At 40.4% G+C, this 21,574-nt stretch overlaps 1 protein-coding gene across 5 annotated transcripts in view; it reads left to right on the forward strand.

Moving 5' to 3' along the window:
- The window catches only part of GRAMD4 (GRAM domain containing 4), a 74,690-nt gene that overhangs the window by 40,560 nt on the left and 12,556 nt on the right, over positions 1–21,574 (forward strand). For all 5 annotated transcript variants that reach the window (XM_064422110.1, XM_064422112.1, XM_064422113.1 and 2 more), the window contains exons 4-11: positions 4,819–4,939; positions 12,346–12,407; positions 14,304–14,436; positions 14,938–14,963; positions 16,777–16,868; positions 18,399–18,490; positions 19,417–19,465; positions 20,295–20,366. In XM_064422110.1, the coding sequence (XP_064278180.1) occupies positions 4,819–4,939; positions 12,346–12,407; positions 14,304–14,436; positions 14,938–14,963; positions 16,777–16,868; positions 18,399–18,490; positions 19,417–19,465; positions 20,295–20,366 (647 nt within the window). The remainder of the gene's footprint in view (positions 1–4,818; positions 4,940–12,345; positions 12,408–14,303; positions 14,437–14,937; positions 14,964–16,776; positions 16,869–18,398; positions 18,491–19,416; positions 19,466–20,294; positions 20,367–21,574) is intronic.

The following is a 21,574-nucleotide window of genomic DNA, read 5'->3' on the forward strand; positions in this document are numbered from 1 at the left end:
TTTCCCCACGTAAATATGACAGGGTTGCACACATGCTTTTTGCCGTTTCTAGTTTTTAACTCAGATTAAATTCCTTAGGTTTAACACTAGACTGAATGCAGGTAGCTAGAAACAGTGACTGTTGATCTCTAGCTCTGCTCTGAAATGGTCACTTTGTCCCAGAGGGGGATTTTGCAACATACCCGTAGGTCTAGGAAGAAATGGTATTATATAAAACAGCTACAAGGAGGCTCCCTAATCTACCTCCAATCCTGGGATTAAGGGAAACATCCGCTTTACTGCACAAGCAGTTTTGAATTAGAAATCCAGCATTCTGCCACGCCTTTCTAGCCTGATGTCTCATCCTTCTTTTCTAAACACTACTCACATTCTGTTCAGTCTCACCAGAACTAAATACTGAATACTAAATACTTGGGTGTTAAAGTGCTTTTTATCAGAACATTTCTTAGGTGTGAGTATTCTGAGGAGCAAAGTGAATTTTTTCACTTGCTGTAGTGGCTGATGCTGTAAAATGATGCAACAAAACACTGGGTGCTGCTGTCTTTTAGCAGTTGCCTGGTATCAGCTAAGCTTTTTGAAATGCTCAGTCTTTCAATTTCAGTTGTCAAATCCTAAGAGTTCAGGTCCCATTACACTTCATAGAGGATAAAATGCTGTAGAAAAACTGAAATGGATAAATTTTTTTTGTAACCTGTGAGATACATCACTGATGATGGTCTTTACTATGGGGTCAATTCTCCTAGGGTTTACAGTGCAGTAAGAAGTGTAATGATTACTGTCATTGAAACACCACTGTTGCCTTGTCTCACAGACTTTCATAGCTCATTTTAAAGGAGCAGTAGCATCCAGATATTGTCCTGCTTTTCTACACAAGCTGGCTTTGCTGGAGAGCTTCTAAAGCATTTTTTTCAGAGTCACACTTGCTGTCACAACCCAAACCCAGTGTGTAGGTATTTTGGCAGGTTGTGGCTGGGTTTACAGGCTTCCCTAAGACTCAAGGGCATGGAGGTTTTTTACTCTAAATTGTCTACTTTATTACAAAAAGATTATTTTGTAATAATATTTATTATGACAAAAATCATGGCTAGCAACTATACCTATGATTTATAACGCAAATATACATATGTATAAATATATATTGAGCTGTTACAAATTCCTGGGAGCAGTCAGTAGTGTGGCAGCAACCAAGTAGGTATATACTATTACTGGCTTTTCACTAATGAAGCAAACTTTCCAGTAAAACCACAGAAAATGTAAGTATGACAGATTATTTATATGCACATAGACAAATGTTTGCATTAATACCAGTATCCATCTTATTGGACAGATGGCAGAATGGACCAAACCATCCCAGATGTTGGTGGAAACTGTCCTGGGTGAAGGTCCAAGATCTCTTAGAAAGTTTGTGTGTAGGGTTCATCCTGTTTAGGAAAGGAAAAGTATGTGCAGCATGCAAAGTTCTTGGAGAGAGAAGTTTTGTTTTGGATAAAAATTAAGTCACATCAGACAGAAATAAGGACGTGTAGGACCTTACAACTTCAGCAGCCAATAGATGCTCTCAGGCCAATTATTATTTTTCTTTTTCCTGCAGATAAAACAGCTAATGGCAATTACCAAGTCTTACTTCCTCAGCATGTTTTACCTGTTTTTGGACTACTTTTCACCTTTTCAGATCATAAGTGGCTACTGTGGTTCCTTGTTTTTGTGCTTATCAATGGTGTCTCAGGGTGTCTCAGGTTTCTAGGTACCAGGCCGTGCATTTCAGAGAGGCCAGCTACACTTCTCAAGAATGCTTCTGGTTCCCAGGTCTAGTTCCCAGGCATACCAGCATTTTCTCTGTCAGTATTTCATCAGACACTTTCTTCTTTTAGTAATTTCCCCCTTCTAACCAGGTACCTTTATGGCTGCTCACTTCACCTGAGTGTCCAGCTAAGACATGCACTGAGCCACCAGCAATGTTTTAATGTTTCTTGCCCTGGAGGAGGTATTGAGCCATGATGGATGTGCCTGGGAAGGAAATTATGGAAACTGATTAATCTGCAACCTTGAAGCTTGACATTTTATGTTTTATCCTTTTGTATGTGTGCAGACTGGGGAGGATGTTTGAATTTTGACTGACTGAAGATGAAATCCCAGGAGCCCTCCATTCTCATCCTCATGGAGGGTACTCATCTGTAAAGCTCAGCAGACAGATACCATAGTGAAATATTCTTATGTATTCTTCTCAGGGGTCAGTGACCTCTGCTCTCTGTAGACAGCTTCAGTCATTCTGCAGGAGGTCTCTTCAGGGACAGAGAAATTTGCTTTAAAAGTGTAGTTCAGCTTGGTCAAGTGGTAGATTATTTCAGGGGAGAGAGCAAGGAAGAACTTCCCCCCCTTCCCCTCTCTGTGGCTTCTGTTGCTTAGCAGACTTAGCAGTATTTAACTAACTGAACACGAAGGTTTTACACTGCCAGACCACACTGCTGCCAAAGTAGCAACAAATACTGCTTTAAGGACTTGATGAGGTGGATTTGAATTGCAGTCATGTATGGGAAAGTTAGGAAATGCTCTGAAATGTGAAGCTATGACAGTCCTTAAGGATTGGATGTTGTATTTTTTTTGTTTGTTTTATAGGAGTTCTACCTCTTTCACTGTGCACCATTTAACTCTGCCTCTTCCCATAAAGAATATTTGGCACTGCTTGTCCTCTTTGGAGGACAAGAGGTAAAAATTCTGGAGGTTTTGTTTTGGTTTTAGTAGTACAAGATGTAGCGCAATCAGAACAGCTGGAATTTAGGAAGCTGGAAAATCTGACTTTCAAGGACACTGAGGTTAATTTATAATGTGTGTGGTTTTCTTATGTACACAAAATGCATAGTCACTTCCTCTTTAATAAAACAAAAAATGCGTAATGAAGACATGACAAATTTTTTCCCTTTAATGGTCTTGAGAAGATAACGTCTGTGTCAAGCTTTGGAACTTTCTGTGATATCTTCATGATATTGCACAAGCTCCAGTGCATTTGAAGTGCAACAGATGTTTCCCCTCAGCTGTGTGCAGGCTCTCGTTCTGGAACAAGGCAAGTCCTTTAAAGTAGGGTAAACTAATTATAAATGTAGCTTTCTTGTTGGATTTAAAATTCCTTGTGGATGCGTAATTAGGAACAGCTCCATGAAGAAGTCTACCCTTACATCCATACCTTTCCCTTTATTTACAGGAGAGACAATACCTTCTGCACCAGTGACATTTCCCTACCCCACCCTTGGGGATTCTCAGTTTTAGTTGCTGGGGGATAACATGGTGGTTTCTGTGCTCCAGCTCTTCTTCCCAGGGTCGCTGACTCTCAGTGGGGAGATGGGTAACAGCATTCCTTTCTTTTTGGTGGAGTTCAGTCTGCAGCCTCACAGTGGCAGCCATAGTGCTGTCCCCTTGGCTCATGTATCTTCTTCCCATCTCTCCTAATTCCGTGCTCTGAAGCTCCTGCTCTGCTGCAGGAGTGCAGATGAAGTGACTGGACTCCGTGCTCAGGGCTTCCTGCAGGGCACGGAGAGTGTCCAGTTCCTCTGGACATTTGCACTGTGGCTTCAGACCTTCTCAAGAAGCATGGTAATTGGAGTCAGTGAGGCTCAGATACCAAAATTCTCTGATTATCAAAGATTTAGAAGGCAATATGTGAGAAGAAACAGAAGACATTGTGTAACAACTCTCTGGAGGGTATAGCATAGTATTCTAGTCTTGTAAAGCAATGTAAAAAGCCTGAACCAGCTGTGTTTGTGATGGTAGTGGAAATAGGAAGTAGTTTCTGTTCTGTTTGCTGTAAACTTGAAATACACCTGCAGTTCTGCTATTGATTGTTGTGATTGAGCTTAAAAACCATCCCAGAGGAAAAAAAAAAAAAGTAAAGTAAATTTTGGTTTAAAAAGAAAAAGGAAAAAAAAAGAAAGAGAGAGGGATGCCCAATCTTATTTTTGCCATGTCTCATGTATGCCTATCTGGGAAAAGTTGTCAGTAATAGTGACCCCATTTTAGCTCTAGAGTAAAATAAGGTCATGAGCAAGGACACTGCCAGTGACAAAAAGCAGGGCTAATTAGCCACTAAAAAGCCTTATGCATACTTGATACTAACTTGTGAAAAATACTGTGAGAGTGTGTATGTGTTTGTATAAGTAAATATGTGAGTATATTTATGTATTATAATTATTACATAGACTTTAGTAGGGTACACAATAACCTTGGAAAAGTGTAAAAATTTTAACTTAGTGTCTTGTTTCACAACCCTTTCTTAAAATTAAAAGGTTCTGAGGCTCATAGAGGGACCATCTGGCTTAGTGCCAGAAATTGATGGGCATGGGTTTATATGGCATCATATAACTTCTTTTGAGTTTGTGGTTTTGTGTTTTCCCACCCACAGACATGAGGAAAGAAAGCAGATACTTTTTTTTTTGTTGTTTCTTTGTTTTGTTATGACCAGGCAAGATTTAGCAAGACAGCCTTTTCTGCTGATAATTTCTTTGGGGTATGAAGAGTATGTCATGTTTAAGTAAAGATAGCTTGTACCAAGGGCTTATTTTGCATCTAGAAAAGAAAACTTTGGAGTTGTTTTCCTCCTTGTTTAACAGTTGTAATGAAACATTTTGTACTTGATACAGCTGTGTGCTTTTTATGAAGTCTGTCCAGCCCTTGAATGCTTGGTTTTTTTTTCTGGTGAACATATTTGATATAGCACAGCTAAAAAAATCCCCCCTCCCCCCCACTGAATCTGTCATAATTAATTTTAAATTTCATATAGAAATACTTCAGGGTAACTAAATCTTTATCTTCTTCTTTAATTAACAGAGGAGGAGCTCAGGAAGCTGAGAGAAGAAACAAACGCTGAAACGTTAAGGCAGGAGCTAGAAAAGGAACGGCAGAGGAGATTAGAACTAGAACAAAGAGTCAATGAAGTACTTAAAGCAAGGTAAGAGAAACATCCTCACTGTAGAGCTGAAAGCCACTTGAGATCTCTGACTGTCTCTGCAAGTGCTGGTAAAAGCATATGTTTGTAGCCCAGGTGCTCTTAAAATAAATTACTGGTCACAGAGAGGGCAGCTGTCTATGTTGTCCTGTAAAATGACATAATTAACATCCATGGCCATTCATGCTGCTGTAGCTACAGAAGTGCCATGACACTTTCTTGTTGAGATATTTTTCATTTCACCTCTTTTGGTGCTCTCCCTCTGGGATCTTACCTTCCTGGAGCTGCTGAATGCCAGAGCCTTTGCCAAGCCATTGCATATGCTTGCCCTTCTCAAAACCCGTGTCTTCTCCAGACTGCCAGTCTTTGTTACTCTTACTCTAGCAGCAGCAAGGATGTCCCAGTGCCACAGCAAAGCCCTAAATGCATATGAGTAGCTGGAATTTGAGCCTTTCTTGCCACTGCAGTGACAGATGGAAACACCTCTCCATGCTCCTAGGTCCTTTCAGCCTCAAGGGCATCCATCTTGATATGCAAAGCATCACATTTGATGTTGTCTCTCCTTACTCTGCTTAACTACTGTTAAGTAGCTCTTTAGACCACTGCAGTTGCTTGGGAGCCTGGTTGTTCTAGACCCCTTGTGTACGTAGCTGCCTGTTTTATCTTCCCCAGCTGAGATTACTCTGAGCAGCAGGATCTGTGGCTTGCCACCAAGTGCTGTCATCAGGAGACAGTGCAGGCTGAGTTGGTGATCACATGCTAAGCACTGCCACTTTCTTAGAAGTGACAAGCAAGAGCAGACAGGCAAAATGTTTTGCTCAGATATGTGGTTTCCCGGTGCCATGCAAATTCTTCCCAGCCTCCCCCTTTATTCTGTACTCAGGTGTAAAAATACCTTCTTTCTCAGGCCAGTCCACATCCACTGGTAGCAATGGAAGAGCTATTTGTAGGAAACATGTGGGCCTAGTTTCTTTCTGTTGCCTGTCTACCCTGCTCCCATGGAATCATAGAATTATGTAGTTTGGAAAAGACCTTTAAGACCATCAAGTCCAACCATTAACCCAGCGCTGCTGAGGGCACCACTAAACCATGCAGTCCAGAGCCACATCTACATGTCTCTTAAACACCTTCAGGGATGGTGACTCAACCATATCCCTTGATAGCCTGTTCCAGTGCTGGAGAGCCTTTTTGGTGAAGGAATTTTTCCTAATACCAAGTCTAAAACTCTGTGGTGCAATTTGAGGTAATTTCTTCTTGTCCTATAGCTTGTTACCTGGGAGAAGAGGCTGACCCCCACCTGGCTACAGCCTCCTTTCAGGCAACTGTAGACAGCAATGAGATCTCCCCTGAGCCTCCTTTTTTCCAGGCTAAACAGCCCCTGTTCCCTCAACCACTCATTGTAAGCATACACACATACTTTATTTACGGGTGTCAGAAGGTGTATTGCTGTCTTTCACTTCACTCTCTGTTGGCAGACCTGTTATCCATGAATTTATTTAATACTGAATTGCTGGAGCTGTCTTCATCTGGAAACTAAGGAGACAACACATTACAGAAGTCCCCTCTTAACTCTAAAGAAGCATCTTATTTGCTTTCCTTTTTAACAGATATTATAGTGCTTTCAAGAAGTGCCTCATAGTTAAAGAATTGTAAGATTTGGTGAATTACTGTTCAGCATTCAGTTTATTTGCCATCCTTAATGAGTCCTTTCTTTTACATTCTCTCCCGGCTAAAGAGTTTCCACTGTCTCTTTAAGAGTACTCCATCCCCTTCATCAATTCAGTTGCCATTCTTATACTGTTTTGAGAGTTTGAACATTATTCAGAGTATTGATGCACCAAGGCTTTAGATAATAAAAGATAGGTTAGGCCTTCCATCTTATTCTCAGTACCCCCTACAGTGGGATTTTTTAGGTGATATTTCAGTGATGCCTTTCCAAAATCACTGGTTCTGTACAGGGTTGGTCTATGTGAAGTCTTTGGCCTGTGCTGCCAGGCCAGCTTAGAAGGGTCCTTGTGGAAGAGTCTGGTTCTCAAGCCAGCACCACAACTGTGCAGTGGGAAGGTGTCCCAGACTGCTCTGACCTGGACTTCTTTTGAGTGGCATTTTAAAGTTGCTCTTACAGCTGGGATGTGAGAGTGCATTTTCACTGCCTGTGCTGGTTGCTCTGGCTGTGTGTCTGGGCTGCTGTTGCCTGTCAGAGTGGCCAGCTGAAGAGGAGAAGCTTGGGCCGGTTGCGTGCTGAGAGTATCAGCTGGCACAGTAGCAGCTGTACAAAGCACTGGGCATTGTTTCCTGCTCCTGGGAGATGAAACTGATGCTTAAGGAGAGGATACTTTCTCACCTGTGACTTGCTGCCTTGAAGAAGTTGCTTGAGATGCAAATTCCACATGCTTGTCTTTAGAGCTGGCACATGCCTTCAGCTTTGACTCCAGGTCATGCACAGAGGAGGGGGAGAGGGATCTCCGCATGGCTGAGAGTCCTGGAGGAGGATGAGGAGCTCTCTTCTTCTGCAGGATAGCACTCATCATCCTGCAGTGTTTCAGAATAATGAGGCTGACTCGGAGTCTGATCTGGCCCGCTGCAGCTTATCAGCACAGGTTTTACAGAGAATGGAAGGTCTTTGTTTAGCAATATTTGTGTTTGACATCTGTACCTTGTTGGGTTGTGAGCAACAGCAATTCTCTAGCAGGAGTGACATGGCTAAATTAAGGTAGGATGACATGGCTCCCTGAGTGCTATTTAGACATCCTAAGGATTACATTAGTCCTGTCAGCTTGGGTATTCCACTTGGGGATTACATTCAGCCAATTATCCTCTCTACCAAAATGTTTCTGTAACTGGTCTTACTACTATTTCAACCTCTTTGTGACAGACAGGATGCGTAAGGTGACAACAAAATAAGACTTTGAAATTTTTTTGGTTTCTACCCAGGAGGAGAACAATTTGTTTGTCCATGATTTTTCCTTAACTTGTGCTTCATTGTGTGAAATCTTCTCTGCTTACTATATTTTGCACGTCATTGTGGACATTTAAAAATACTTTTATTAGGACTGTAGGGGAAATGTTGGCTTACACAGTCAGATATGTAATAGGCCATATTATGCCTGATGGAAATTTAATTTTATTAAGCAAAGTAACTGCAGCAAGTTCTGTCTGGTTATATCAAATTCACCCCGCTTCTGAGGTAATTGTTAGCAGTTTTAAAATAGATATTCATATGTCCCCTGGTAGGGGAGGGAGCAGCTTTGTGGTACTTAGTTGAAGGCTGGGGTTTGCATGTACAGTTCTTTTTGCTTGCAGAGGTAAACTGCTAATAAAAATCAAACTATGCCATGGTTTAAAAAAGAAATTATTTTAAAAGTTGCAGTATTCAAAAGTGTTTGTGAGACAGATAATACATCTATCAATATAAAACATGATGAAAAATATTTGGCAAGGAGAAAACAAGTTCAAAATCTTAATTATTTTTTTCTAGTGAAGAACATGGGCTTCCTTCATTGAGGTCACATTTGTGCACAGGAAAGAGGGTAGAGTGGAAGAGGAGGATTTTTGGTGCTTTCATTTGTCCTGGTGTTTATTGTTTGTATATCTGATTATTCAGAAATACAGTGGCCTCAGCTGAAGTTTTCCACAGATACAGTTCAGAACATCCCAGCATTTGGTGTGGCAGCTGAAGCTTATGACATATTGTGAGCAGAATGATGCATAAATAATCTGGAATAGTTTGTGTGAGCTGTAACTGCCATATTTTGCAAATTGTGAGCTACAGTCATGCAGAAAAGAAAAATAACAAAAAGTTTTGCAACAACACTTACCAGCAGCTTCTGACTTACGCAGCACACCCTGTTATTATTGTGAACTATTATATTATATTATTAGTGTCATTGTGAACTATTTTTACAGGGACCAAATAGACAATGCTTCTGCATAAATCACGGTCCTTCATTGTAGATGAGAATAGCAAGGGCTTCTGAAATGCCTGGTGTATTTTAATGGAAAGAGTTGGAAAGCATGAAAATTATTTAACTTGGTTTTTTAACAGCTCTTCAGGGTAAGAAGCCATACATACCTGAGAGATATGTTTTTAAACTAGATTAAGAAAATACCTGCTTATTTTTGCATGTATGAGGTTGGAATGTGCTTTTGATGGAAGTACACACATATTCAGGTTGCTTTTAGTAGTAGGAAAAGTGTTAGCAGCCTTGAGTGTCTTTTACAACAGTGGCTGCAAAACTAGTGGTGGGTTGCTTGTGAACTTGGAGTTAGCCTTTGGGAAAATTGCTTTGAATATGTCTGAGAACATCGTGGCAGGGACTGCACCTGTTGTGTCCAGCAATTCTGGTCTGCATCCAGTTTTTTGGGGCAGTCTGTTGATTCACAGACATCTCTACTTGCAGCTGTATCCAAGGCCTAACATGCACAAACGAACATGTTTATTTTAGGGAAATGGTTTTCAGTGTCAAGGTTCCCTTAACTTTTGTGTTATGCTTGCAACTAAATAATTAAATAACACCTGGGAGCTGTTCTGTGGGGCAGCACTGAATGGGCACTGCATCAGAGTGTGCTAGTTGCTTTTGAGAGAGACGTGTCCTGGTCATGAACAGCTCTAATATTCATTAATATTGATGCTTCCCTGACATTGGTATATTAAAATAAAAGGGAGATAAACAAAACAGACAGTTTGTGTTTGTCTCCTGCACTGTCTGAGTTTGCTCTTATCTGTTTCAAGCAGCCTGTGCTTTAAATGGCTGCAATCTCTAGTTGCATAAAGATGACCCAGCTTCATGTTGGGGATGTGTTGGTGTTACCAGTTACACCCTTTTTCTGGGTGGAAAGTGTGTCCAAGAGGAATTAATGCAGCTTGTTATCTTAGGTTCAGGCTGCGGTTAGGAAGCCCACATAGGAACGCAGTGTTGTTCTGGGGACTGTTTATGTTTTTCAGCCTTTTAAATCATCTCTGGCATAAAGACTGGTTCAGAAACTTGGAAAGATAATTTCTTCCCTCTGTCAGTGGTCTTGATGAACTGGATGCTTTAGCATGACCTGGTTTTGGAATTGAACTTCCCAGTAGGTGTGCAAGCCCAAACAATGAATTCTGAGCTTCCTGTCACAGATCTGTCTGAAGTGGCTAATTATAACCTGATTCACAGGTGCAGTAATGAGCTGTCATTAACCTGATGATTCGTAAAGGTCAGGTTCTTCACAGGGAAGAAGTAACAGGCAGATGGCAAGTAAGGCATTGCCAGAAGAATGAAACAAAAGCACCAAGAAGGGCCAAAGCTCACTGTCATGTGCTCCTGATGGAGCCCAGTAAAGCTGCTGTACAGAGCTACTTCTTGATTTTTTGCCTAAGAAACGTGGGGAGTAATGACGCTGTGCTTTGACATGCTGGGATGTATTTTGAAAATACACCCCAGCATGTCAAAGGAAGACCCAGGCCGAAGGCTCTGACAGCTGACAGTGGTGGGATCTTGTCTTGGCTCTGTCCCAGGAGTTCTGGTGTGACACCACCCCAGTCAGTGCCCCCACACAGCTGGAATGGGTTGAGTAACTGGCTCCTGCCTGATTTTAATGACCACCTCCTTTCCACCTAAATGTGGCTTCAGCTTCAATGAAGCACAGTCCCAATGACAGATTTCAGTTGAAAATGCTCAATATATGGTGTAGCCATCTGGTGTGTGGCTGGTAGAGGAAAACAAGACACCACTGGATAAGAGTTGGTGCAAATTTGATCATGTTTATTGCTGTCTGTCTTGAGAGCTGGAAATGGAGGAGATGCAATGGTATGGGAGAAGAAGCAAGGATAGGAGGTGTTTTTAGGCAAGGAACCTGTGGCTTATATAGACACTGGGGTAAAATGGCATGGAAACCAAAGTTAAAGTTTAGCTGAAGAAAATAAACTGATGACGTTTCAGATGACTTTTGAAAGGAAGAGTTGCTGCAAATACAGAAGCCATGGGGAAAAGTCCTGACGAATCATGAAAGCAAATGTCTTCCAAAGCAAAAACCATTGATTTCATCTCTTTAATACCAGTAAATGTTGGGCTGTAATTCATAAATCAGTAAATTACTTCTAAATGTTCTTTTAGAAATGAACAAGGATGTGGAAAGCTCATTAAGGATCAAGAATGCTTAGGAAGGAAGGGAGGTAACAAGTTCTGTAGTTTCTCCATCATGTTCATTGATGTGTGGTAATGTTGAGCAGCACACAGCAGTAATGACCTTTTCCATGTGCAGGCAGTACAGTGATATCTTTTCCTAATGTCCTTTCTAGAGGAACAGCAGGAGAGAGCTGTATGTCCAGCTGTATTGCTGCAATCTGCCCAGTGCAGTGGGATTCCTCTTCTTGCTCTTCATTTGCTGACCATGTTTCACTTGGTTCCCTTTCTGAGGAGCAAAAGATGAAAGGAATATTTGAAAATGCTTACATTGCCTGATAAATGAGTGATCATGAAATTGCACAACTGGCACATTTATTTCAAGAAATAATCTTTTCAATCATACAACTGCCTGTCAAGTAAAGTTTGCTGTGGCTGGTGTTACGTTGTCAAAGCTCCTGCTTGATTAGAAAAATCTTTCTCTATGGTATCTGCATGGATGACTGAAGACTTTGGGACTGAAGCCTGAAGTATTCTCAACTCAGGTTGGCAGTTGGAGGCTGTGTACAAATGTAATTTGAAGCCTTGCACATGTACAGAATGCCAAAAGCATTTGTGTTTCAAAAAATCTGTTAATTTTTAATGGATGAGAATATTCTTGAGTCATTTTGAAAGGTGAGACCAATGATGCCAGCTACTTGACATATATTTTTAGAACATTTTCGTTGCAGTTTTTCAGGCTATTTCAATTTCTCAAGTTATTTTTCAAATTGGTTGTGATCTGTGTATTTTGAGAGTTTACAATATAACATTTTAAATAATTCTGAACACCTGTTCCTCTTGTGAACTTGTTTGACCCTAGTAGCAATGGCAGGATTCAAGATTTGTGTGTTAAATTGTGGTTTTGTTCTCCTGCTGTGGTTATCAATTTGTGATATGGAATCCCTTTTAATGTATTGCTGTGGGAAAAGTCATGGCTCTGAAGAACTTTCCTGGCAGGCATTGCAATGAATATACCACACAAAGGCATAAATAATGCAAGAAATTTAATACTACATTGTTGAGCAGTTGTAAGATGAAATGGAGCTGTTGGTGACAGCAATGGCCAAACCCCACCTCACAGTGGGTGGTGTTTCCCAGGATCCCAGTGCAATGAGTATTTTGAGTTTTGTGAAAGGGCGTAAGCTGGGTTTCTTTTGTCATGATTGTATAATCTCAGCTATGGAAACTGTGGAGGTTCTGGTGCTTCCTTTACCTAAAAAGGAATAAATTCTACCTCTGTAACATTTCAAATTGTTTTCTTTGTAGGGCAGAAGAGGTGCCTGCAGCTCAGCAACCTGCAAAGCCACAGGCACAAGCCAATGGAACAGGTGAGCTTGGTCAGATCTCTAACAGCACTTCAATTGGATTTTTTACTTTTTTTTTTTTTTTTAAGATCCTTAGAAGATCAAATCTTGCCTCTGAAGAAGCTGATTACAAATGACAATGCAAGGAACTTCTCTCTCTGTACATGGTTCTGCATTTACTTTTTGTAGTTAGCTTAGCATACCTGAGCAAGGAATTTATTGTGCATTGTAAGGCCTTTAGGCAGAGTTAAGTAATGAAACCTGTTGGCTCACTTCATCATTCTGTCATGCTTTGCTGATCCTTGACTTACCAGAAAACAGGTATAATACTTAGAAAAAATGTGCTCAATTGCAGAAGGTCTGTTATGCCACTAACCATATTACTATTTCCTTTGTCTAAAAGAAGAGACATTCTGGAGAAGGAGTAAGATTAAGAATTATTAATTTGTTGGGCGCCTACACGGCCATGTACATTTCTCAAGCTGATGCTAATTATGAATTCAATAATGTACTGATGTCTGAAAGAACTAAGGCAGCAGTCAAATTCTCAGTTTTTCAGTACATTTTTACTTCCCTTCTTACAACTTGTGTTTGAGAATTAGGCTTTAAAATCTGTGGACTAAATCTGAAATTTCCCTCCTGTACTTCCATAGTGTCAATGCTTTCTGTTATGTGAGCGACAACCTGACAGCTTTTTCCTCTTGTCAAAATTTCTTTCTCAGTATTTTCTGAAGTATTAGCGTGTGGGAAGCTTCATATTTTTATTCTCAAATGGAAATGTTGTCCCAGCTGTAAACAGTCACTAGATTCCTTGTTTTTCTAGATTTCATTGGAAATCATTAATAAATGGTTTGATTCTATTTCTGAGCACCAGTGGATTTTTCTCATGAACTTAAATGCATCATTTTGACTGTTGTGATTGGCTGATGAATCATCCATGCCTCTGTTTAATCATATATTAATTTAATGGAATTCTGTACTAAATTTGGTCATGGAGTAATTATGACCAGTATCCTCTTGGTGCCATTGCTGTATTGAGCTATGTTTCCAAATAGTCTGTCTGTTCCTTCTAGACCACAATTTTGTGAGTTACAGGTGATTGTTTTGTTCTCACTTGCAGTGGCTTAAGGCTTTTAGCCTGATTTTATTTCCATGTACCCCTATATTATATTTTTCCACTGAAACTGATGTACAGAAAGTGTGTATCACTTCATTATTTTGCTGTATAAGACTTCCCACGTAGTATTATGACTGTATATTCCATATACAGAAAGTGGTATATGCAGCATAGTTTCTGAAGGTTGACTTTAGAAGAAAAGAAACTGTGTGGTTTTTTTTGTATTGCTCTATAAAGATGCTCACTCACAATCTTGATGAACTATCAGTGGTTGGAAAGTGGCAGTAAAAATGCCTCTAGCAGAATCTTGCTTGTGTTTCCACCTCCCTTTCCTATCAAATCCCTGTGGCTGCAAGGTGGCTGTCCAGCTCTCTGCTCAGGAGTGTTTTACTTTGCACTTGCTTTTCCCAAGGTGACCCTTCAGCACAACAGGGAGCGCTGAGATTTACGTCAGTCTTGCATTTACAGGAGTCTCTTAACCATAAAATGGTTTTATGTGTTTGCTAAATATTACTGTTTGTAAGGATGTTTTACTTTTTGTACTTTGGGTAATAAGATGCTTCCATGTGCTGTCCTAAGAGCAATGCAAGAGTCTCCTTTAGTCTCCTTTTACCAATTTAATGCAGTTGGGTTCCTGTGCAATGGCAGAAGTAAGTTGCAAGTTTCCACAAGGAGTGTTGGTGAAGGATGGGGAAGCTGTGCAAAGTGTGCTTCCCAGCAAAGCACAGTGTGTGGGAATGGGCTGGCATTGGAAAAAGATGTCTTCTAGCATTGTCCTGATACCTAGTGCTTCCTTTTTATAGATAAGAGCTGTCACACAGTCTCCTCAAGACTCCAAAAGTGGTTTTGTGATAAATTTGGGGAGTATGTTGAGGACTTCAGATTTCAGCCAGAAGAGAATACAGTGGAAACAGAAGAGCCGCTTAGTGCTAGAAGGTAAATCCCTAATGTCATTTTGAGAAATTCTTGGTGCCTTTACAAGTTACTTTTCTCCTCCTTTTTTTTTCTTCTTTTTTAACTAACCTTTTGTATGGTTTGAGCAAGTGTTTCAATAACAAATAATAACGCAGAATAGTGTTAGTACAGAGTAGTACAGAACTACCTCAACTACTACTGCTTTGGACAAAACAAAAGATTTTAAGTTTATCTGCTGCCTGAAATAAAATAAGATTTGTATTGTCTATCATGTTTTGTCATATGCCTCCCAGAAACAGTGAACAATGTCTTAGTTAGGCTGGAGAGCTTTTAAACTTCAGCTTTCAGTCTGGTGCAAGGTAGACTGTATTAGTTACTGGAAACAAATTTTGTAACAGGCAAGAATGAAGCTTTATACACATACAGTTTATAACTGTGAAGGGTATTTCTAGGATCAAATGTGCACAAGTGTGCACTTATAGTTGTCTATTTAACAAGTTGCTTTTATCTATTATTTTTCAGGTTGACTGAAAATATGAGAAGATTAAGTAAGTACTTAGCAGTATTTTATTCATTGTGTTTGTTCTGGTTTCATTTGGGAGAATACTTGTGACTTGTTGTCAGTGGTGTACATGCATTGCCTTCAGAATACATTTTAAAAAATAGTATTAAAGTTAAATTTTGGGTGGTTCCTAACTTTCACTAGGTTAGCCACAAAATCTAGATCCCCGTTGTCCGAGGAGCCTGACTCAGAGCTCTCCAGAAAGTTGTCACCAGTGATTTCCAGTCTTTCAGGTCTCAATCTTCTCTGTGTGCTTGGTGTGGGCTGCTGCAGCAGAGCAGATGGAAGGAGTCCATGAGCTCTTCCAGTGCCTTGGGTGTGCCCTTCCACTTACTTCATCTGCTGCTTTGCTTGTGCTGCTGATGCTTAAGAAATCTAAGTGCTAGTTGCTTAATTACTTCACCTAGGAAGTGTGTTCAGGATACCTCGGTGTCAAGCCAAACAAACTGGGACAGCAAGTCAGAGGCTGTCTTGAAGAAAGACTTAGAAAGTTGTGAGTTCCCCTGCAAAAGAGAGTGAGAGCTTCTGAGACTCTCTGTGCAGGAGGTATCATCATTCTTCTCATCGGGAAAGGCAAAACTGGTGTGGTCCAACAGGGACCTTGGTGATCTTGCAGCAGCCCTCTCCTGTTTCCTTGTGTTCCCTAGCTAGTTTGCCCAAGAAGTGAAAGAGGGTAAAGGATAAGAGGGTTTTAGGGAGCAGAGGAAGAGCTCCTCATGCTCTTGCTGGCTGGATGTGTCTGTGTGTGGGCCTCTCCCAGCACAGTCAGTCTCCCATGCAGTGACAGCAGGAGCACAGGTCTGCAGAGGTGGCAGACAGAGAGTCATCTGCTGGATTGCTTGTCTTAGGAAGCGTGAGCAGCAAAGTGCTACCAATGGGTAGAGTCCTGCCAAGAGATCTAGCCTGGCTTTAATCTGGCTGGTGAAGCAGCAGCAAGGGAGGGAAGGGCTCTGGATGTTGTCTGCCTAGAGTGTAGTGAAGCCTTTGATGCCGTTTCCCAGAGCATTTTCCTGCAGAAGGTGGCTGATTGTGGCTTGGAGAGGTGTGTGCTTTGTTGGGTAGAAAACTGGCTGATGGCCAGGCCGAGAGAGTGGTGGGGGATGGAGCTGCATCCACCTGGTCAAAAGTGGTGTTCCTCAGGGCTCAGTATTGGGGTCTGCCCTGTTCAGTATCTTTGTCAATGATCTGGACAGCAGGATGGAGTGGTCTCTGTCAGTTTGCAGATGACACCAGCTTGGACAGGAGTGTTGATCTGATGGTGGGTAGGAAGGCTCTGCAGAGGAAATCATCTAGGGGCGTGGTTTAGTGGTGGATTTGGCAATGCTGGGTTAATGGTCAAATGCAATGATGGTCATAAAGGTCTTTTCCCACCTAAATGATTCTGTGCTTCTAAGTTGTTGCTTGGTGGCTTGTAATTCAGTCAGGTTAATGTACATTGTTTTACAGGGAGACAAACTGACCTTTACAGTGGTCTTTGGGGTAGTGTGAACATGGCTGAGAACAGGCTGCTTTTAGCATCTTGGGTACCCTTATAAATGATATTGATAGTTTTCCTTTGTCTATACTTAAAAGCTGAGACGTAATCTTTGTCTTGGGTAACACTTCAGTTTTTGGAAATGCATTCTTTAATTTTTCAGTTACATTGGTGGGTTTAATTCTTTTTCATTTGGATAAGCCTTTTTATCATTACATGTCATGAATATTCCTGTAGTTTTCTAATTTGGTTGTTTGTAATTTACAAGTGATTTAACCACTACCAGCTAATTCTAATACTGTGTTTTTTCTCAACTTCCATTTAGAGAGAGGTGCCAAACCTGTTACAAATTTTGTGAAGAATCTTTCTGCCTTATTAGACTGGTATTCTATCTACACTTCTGCTATTGCCTTTATTGTAAGTTATCCTACTCCTCAAGGAGCAGTAAGAACTTGAAAAAATACATTGTTTGCTGAAATTCTTTGAAACTGCCATACCTGAGTAAGGGTTGTGCTACAGTTCAAGTCCATTCAAAAAGTGTAATTTCATTTGACACAAAATACCAGTAGTGGTGACTTCTGTAAAATATAAAACCAGTTAAATTGTGTTTCCTGGGTCTCTTGTAGCATAGCTTTGTAATTGTTAAAATAGCTTAGAACTCTCTGGGTATTGTTCACTCCTTTCTTGTCTCCCAAACCTGGTAATTCAATGGTTACTTCAGCCTCTGTGACATTTCTTCTTGTCTAGGGCTGAAATGCTGATAGTGGTTACATTTGATGAGAAGCTATTGTCCCCATCAGGGCTCTTTGCCATTTGTTAGGATCATACTGATGAGAGGCAAAATGCCTTGATTTCAGTAGTGCAAACATCAGGTCTGTGAGCTAAGTTCAAGCACTTCTATGCTATCTTCATGAGGTTTGGATGCTGCAAAGAGACATAAGTATCTAGTGGAGTTTTGATTTGTTTTCCTTCCTCCTATTGTTAATTAAATTATCTAAATTCTTTTGGTCATAGTGTATATGAAATGAATTTCTGTCAAAGGAATTGGCAGTAGCTGTGTGGTGAAAATGTCACACACCTTTTTGTTAAATAATATCTCCCTGTAAGTTATAGACCTTGTGCTATTTTGCATGGCACAGCTGAATGAATATTGAGGAGGAGACTTCCCTCCCAGTGCCCTCTGTCTGTCCCTTTTCCATATCTGCTGATTTTTCTCTTGCCTCACCTGGTAAGCCCATATTTCAGATAAAAACTGAAAGAAGAAATTTGAGCTTTTTTTTTTTTTTTTTGAAAGCTCTGGGACCTGGGAGCCAGAGCAATGTTTCACTTTGGGGTTGTCAGTAAAAACCGTAGTTAGTGTCTCTCACAGAGAGACTGTAGTCTCTTTTTAGAAGCTGAATACAGAATACCTCTTGAAACTTTTTGTGTTTGTACTTTTTACATAAAATAAAACCTGTTTTCCTGCAATCTTTTTAGTCTTGGTAAAAATTTGGGATTTAATTGACCTGAAATAATAGAGTGAGAGTTTATCCTTTTGCCCAGTATGGGGCTAATTGCTGTAACCACTTCTATACCATGGCTTCTGTGCCATCCATATAATGGTCATGGAGCAGATTCACAGACTTGAGGATTTACCTCTTTTTTTTTTTTTTTCCTCCAGCCCCTTCAAGTAATTGTAGTGTTGAAAATACCCAGTATTCCCTCTGAGGCAGCTGAGAACTAGTTAAGTGTCATCTCTGGAGATCTGGTGCATTCTTAGTTTTGATTTTGCATTCCTGAGTGTGGGGCCATTGTCAATTACAGCGTGGCTAAAATTTATTAATTTTTTAAAATATGAATTGCATGGTTCTGAGCCCAACAGCACAGTGGGAAGTGGTGTTTCATGTAACTCACTGTACCCCAGTTTGTAATCCGCATCTCTCTTTGTTTTTTCTTCTTAATCTGCAGATTTACATCAATGCTGTATGGCATGGCTGGGCCATTCCTATGTTCTTATTTTTAGCAATTTTGAGGTTATCCCTAAATTACCTCATAGCCAGGTATTTGCATAAATACTAGCTTACTCTCTTAATGTTTTGTTTGAAAGATGTTTTGTTCTCCTTGCACTGAGTTGTAAACTGCTACCTTTTCCAATATTGTGAGTTACATTTAACTCAGGGAAATTCAAACTCAAATATCCTAAGTGTCATTGCTCAGTTTCTGTAATCTTTTACTATTATTGGGAATTATCTTAGTATCCTGTGTCTTGGATTGTCATAAACAATGTTGCATGCTCCCAGACAAATCCCTCAGCACACTAAAATTCTAATATTTCTAATTCTGTGATGTTGAGAGTACTCCAAGAACATAACCTTCAATAGTGAAGCTTGCTGTTTTTCCCAGCAGAGAATGTTCACCTAGGCCTAAAATGGCAGTTTTGCCTTTTTCCATAGCTCTTGAAATACTTTATCCAAAGTAACTTGCAGGTGTAAAGTCAGTCTCTTCTAAAAATTAAAGCTGGGCTGTTTTTTTTAATGCACCTTAAAATTGTGTAGAGGACCTTAATGTGCATATTGTAAACTACTTTTCTGACTTGTTAATTGATACTTTCTGTTTGACATTGTATTCCCTGGAAATTGCTGGTAGCAAATAGGCTTCTGAATAAGTTGAATGTAATTTTCTTCACATGGAAAAATAAGAGAAAAATATCCCTAATCCTTTACTCCATGCACACCATTAAGTTTTTTTGTAAAACCCACAAGTAGTGATTCTGTGTAGTATCTACTTAGCTAATATTATTAAAGCTAGCTGTTGTTAGCCACTTGTGCTTCTGTTATGTTGTGGGTTCTTCATTAATTTGGGGATTATATTATTTGCTTTTAAGCCATAAGTGCTTATTGCAGAAAACTGCTTTTTATCCTTTTACAAATAATCCGTGTTGATGGATGGAGTTCTTGCTCTCTTTAACTATTTCCATCATTCCTAGGGGTTGGAGAATACAGTGGAGCATTGTGCCTGAAGTTTCTGAACCAATGGTAGGTCTTTGATGAGCTTCACCTGTATCCCTGCAGAAAAAATTGCACCTTTAAACCCTCCCCTGTGTTTGTGTGGTGGCTGGAAAGGAAGAGAAGAGCAAGCTGCAAGTGAAGACACCACATTTTTTTCTTTCTCTTCTAATTTAGAAGTCTTTAGTAGCAGCACTTTTGGGTTCAGATGCTTCACTCTAAAATATTCCAAACTTTAAACACATTTCTGAAATTAATTTTAATTTATCAGCTTGTGACAAATCAGGTCCTGTGGGATCTTCAAGAAGTCTTGCATTCTGTTTTCTTTAGGAACATCAAGTCCATCTGTTAGTTCAGGATTGCCAGCCCCATCACTGGGTCTGGGTACACATCCCTAAGTGACAGCTCTAAGTGTCAATTAAATACTTCCAGGGATAGTGACTCCACTTTCCTGGGCAGTCTGTTTCAAGGCTTGACAGCCCTTTTAATGAACATTTTTTTCTGAATAGCTGATCTACATCTCCCCTGGCAAAGTTTGAGGCCATTTCTTCTTGGTCTGTCACTTGATACGTGGGAGAGAAGACTGACCCCCCACCTCATTACAACCTCCTTTCAGGTAGTTGTAGAGAATGATAAAGTCTCCCCTGAGCCCCCCAAAGCATTGAAAACTAAAAATAATCAGCACTGAAAGACATAAAAAATAGCTCTGAAACAAGGGAGGAAAATGGTAAATGTAGAGACTATTAAAAGTGAGATGAGTTTTGCTAAGAATGTTGAGGGGTCACCTTGTTCTGACAGGTTTTGTAAAATACGTTTTATCTGAGCTGCAAATCAATGGATTGTCTCTTTCTTGCCTAAGGAGCACCCAAAAGAGGACCTGACCGTGTCTGAAAAGTTCCAGCTTGTTCTAGACGTGGCTCAGAAGGCTCAGGTACTGTGCTGCTCTCTGGCTCCTCCTTAGGAACAAGGGGGTTCATGCTGCAGTGGCCAAAGGAGGTTGTTAGGCAGCATGTGAAAACAAATGCTTAAAGAAGAAATACTTTTCTTGCAAAGAGAACTTTACCTGTGAGCAGTGGAAATCTCAGTAAGATTCCTGGAGTTTCTGAAGTGGCATGATGCTTCAGAGAAGGGGTTGAAGTTCTCTGACTGCAGCTCTGAGCAAGCTCTGGAGAGGAACAGAAGCAACTTCTCACAGTTTCCTACCTTATGTATCATATAAGCTTCTGATAATGTAGATTGGGTGGTGAATCTTCAAAATGTACTGGAGTGTGGATCCATATCACAAATCTGCTAGTCATAAAACTGATGTAGGAGACGCTGTTCCTTTAAGATTTAGCTGAAGGCTGTGGTCTGTTTAGCTGTGTTAATTCAAGAGTTTGCACTTCACCTCTAAAACAGCATGTTTTAAAAACTCCACCCCCTCCAAGCCTTGAAATCTGCTGGTGATGGAGAGGCTGAAGGAAGGTTTTCTCCCCACTCTGAGTTGGATGAGGTAGCAGCTGAGTGACTGCAGCACCCAGTTGAGCTGCAGCCTTGTGCCATGCTATCAGAAGGGGTTTAACCTTCCCTGCTAACTGGGACTGCTCAGCTCCTTCCTTCTGCTGGGGTGGTGCAGGTTTATTTATGTGAACACCTTTGGAAATTCATTGGGAAGGTGAAATTTTCAGGATTGGTCAGAGAATATGGCCTGAGTCCTGAGCAGGGATCAGTTGCCTCCCCATTTGTTGGAATTAGTTTAGATTTGCTGTCTCCAGTGGTTTATCATAAAACCTGATAATGTCTGTTTCCAAGAAGCTAGTAGTCCTTTTGATGAGCTAGTTACCACTTCCTGAAATTTCAGCACTCAAATTGTCTGAAGAGACCTTCAGTTTTGTTACCTACTAACAGAAGCTCTTTGCTCTTAGATTGACAACTTAATTTAAAATATTTGCAGTAATGTAAATGTTTTCCAGTCATGACAGTGGGATCAAATAGTTTCTTCACTTGTAAGGATCAATCACAAGTTACAGAACAAGGTTAAATGAGATGGAAATCATCATGTATTTACTCAGTTGTGAAGTATATAAATGGCTAAAAATTAGTTTAAAAAAAATCAGTTCTGGGAATTGCTTACCAACAAAGTCAGAAAGCTATTTGTTT

Source organism: Passer domesticus, chromosome 5, assembly GCF_036417665.1.
Source record: "Passer domesticus isolate bPasDom1 chromosome 5, bPasDom1.hap1, whole genome shotgun sequence".
NCBI lineage: Eukaryota > Metazoa > Chordata > Aves > Passeriformes > Passeridae > Passer > Passer domesticus.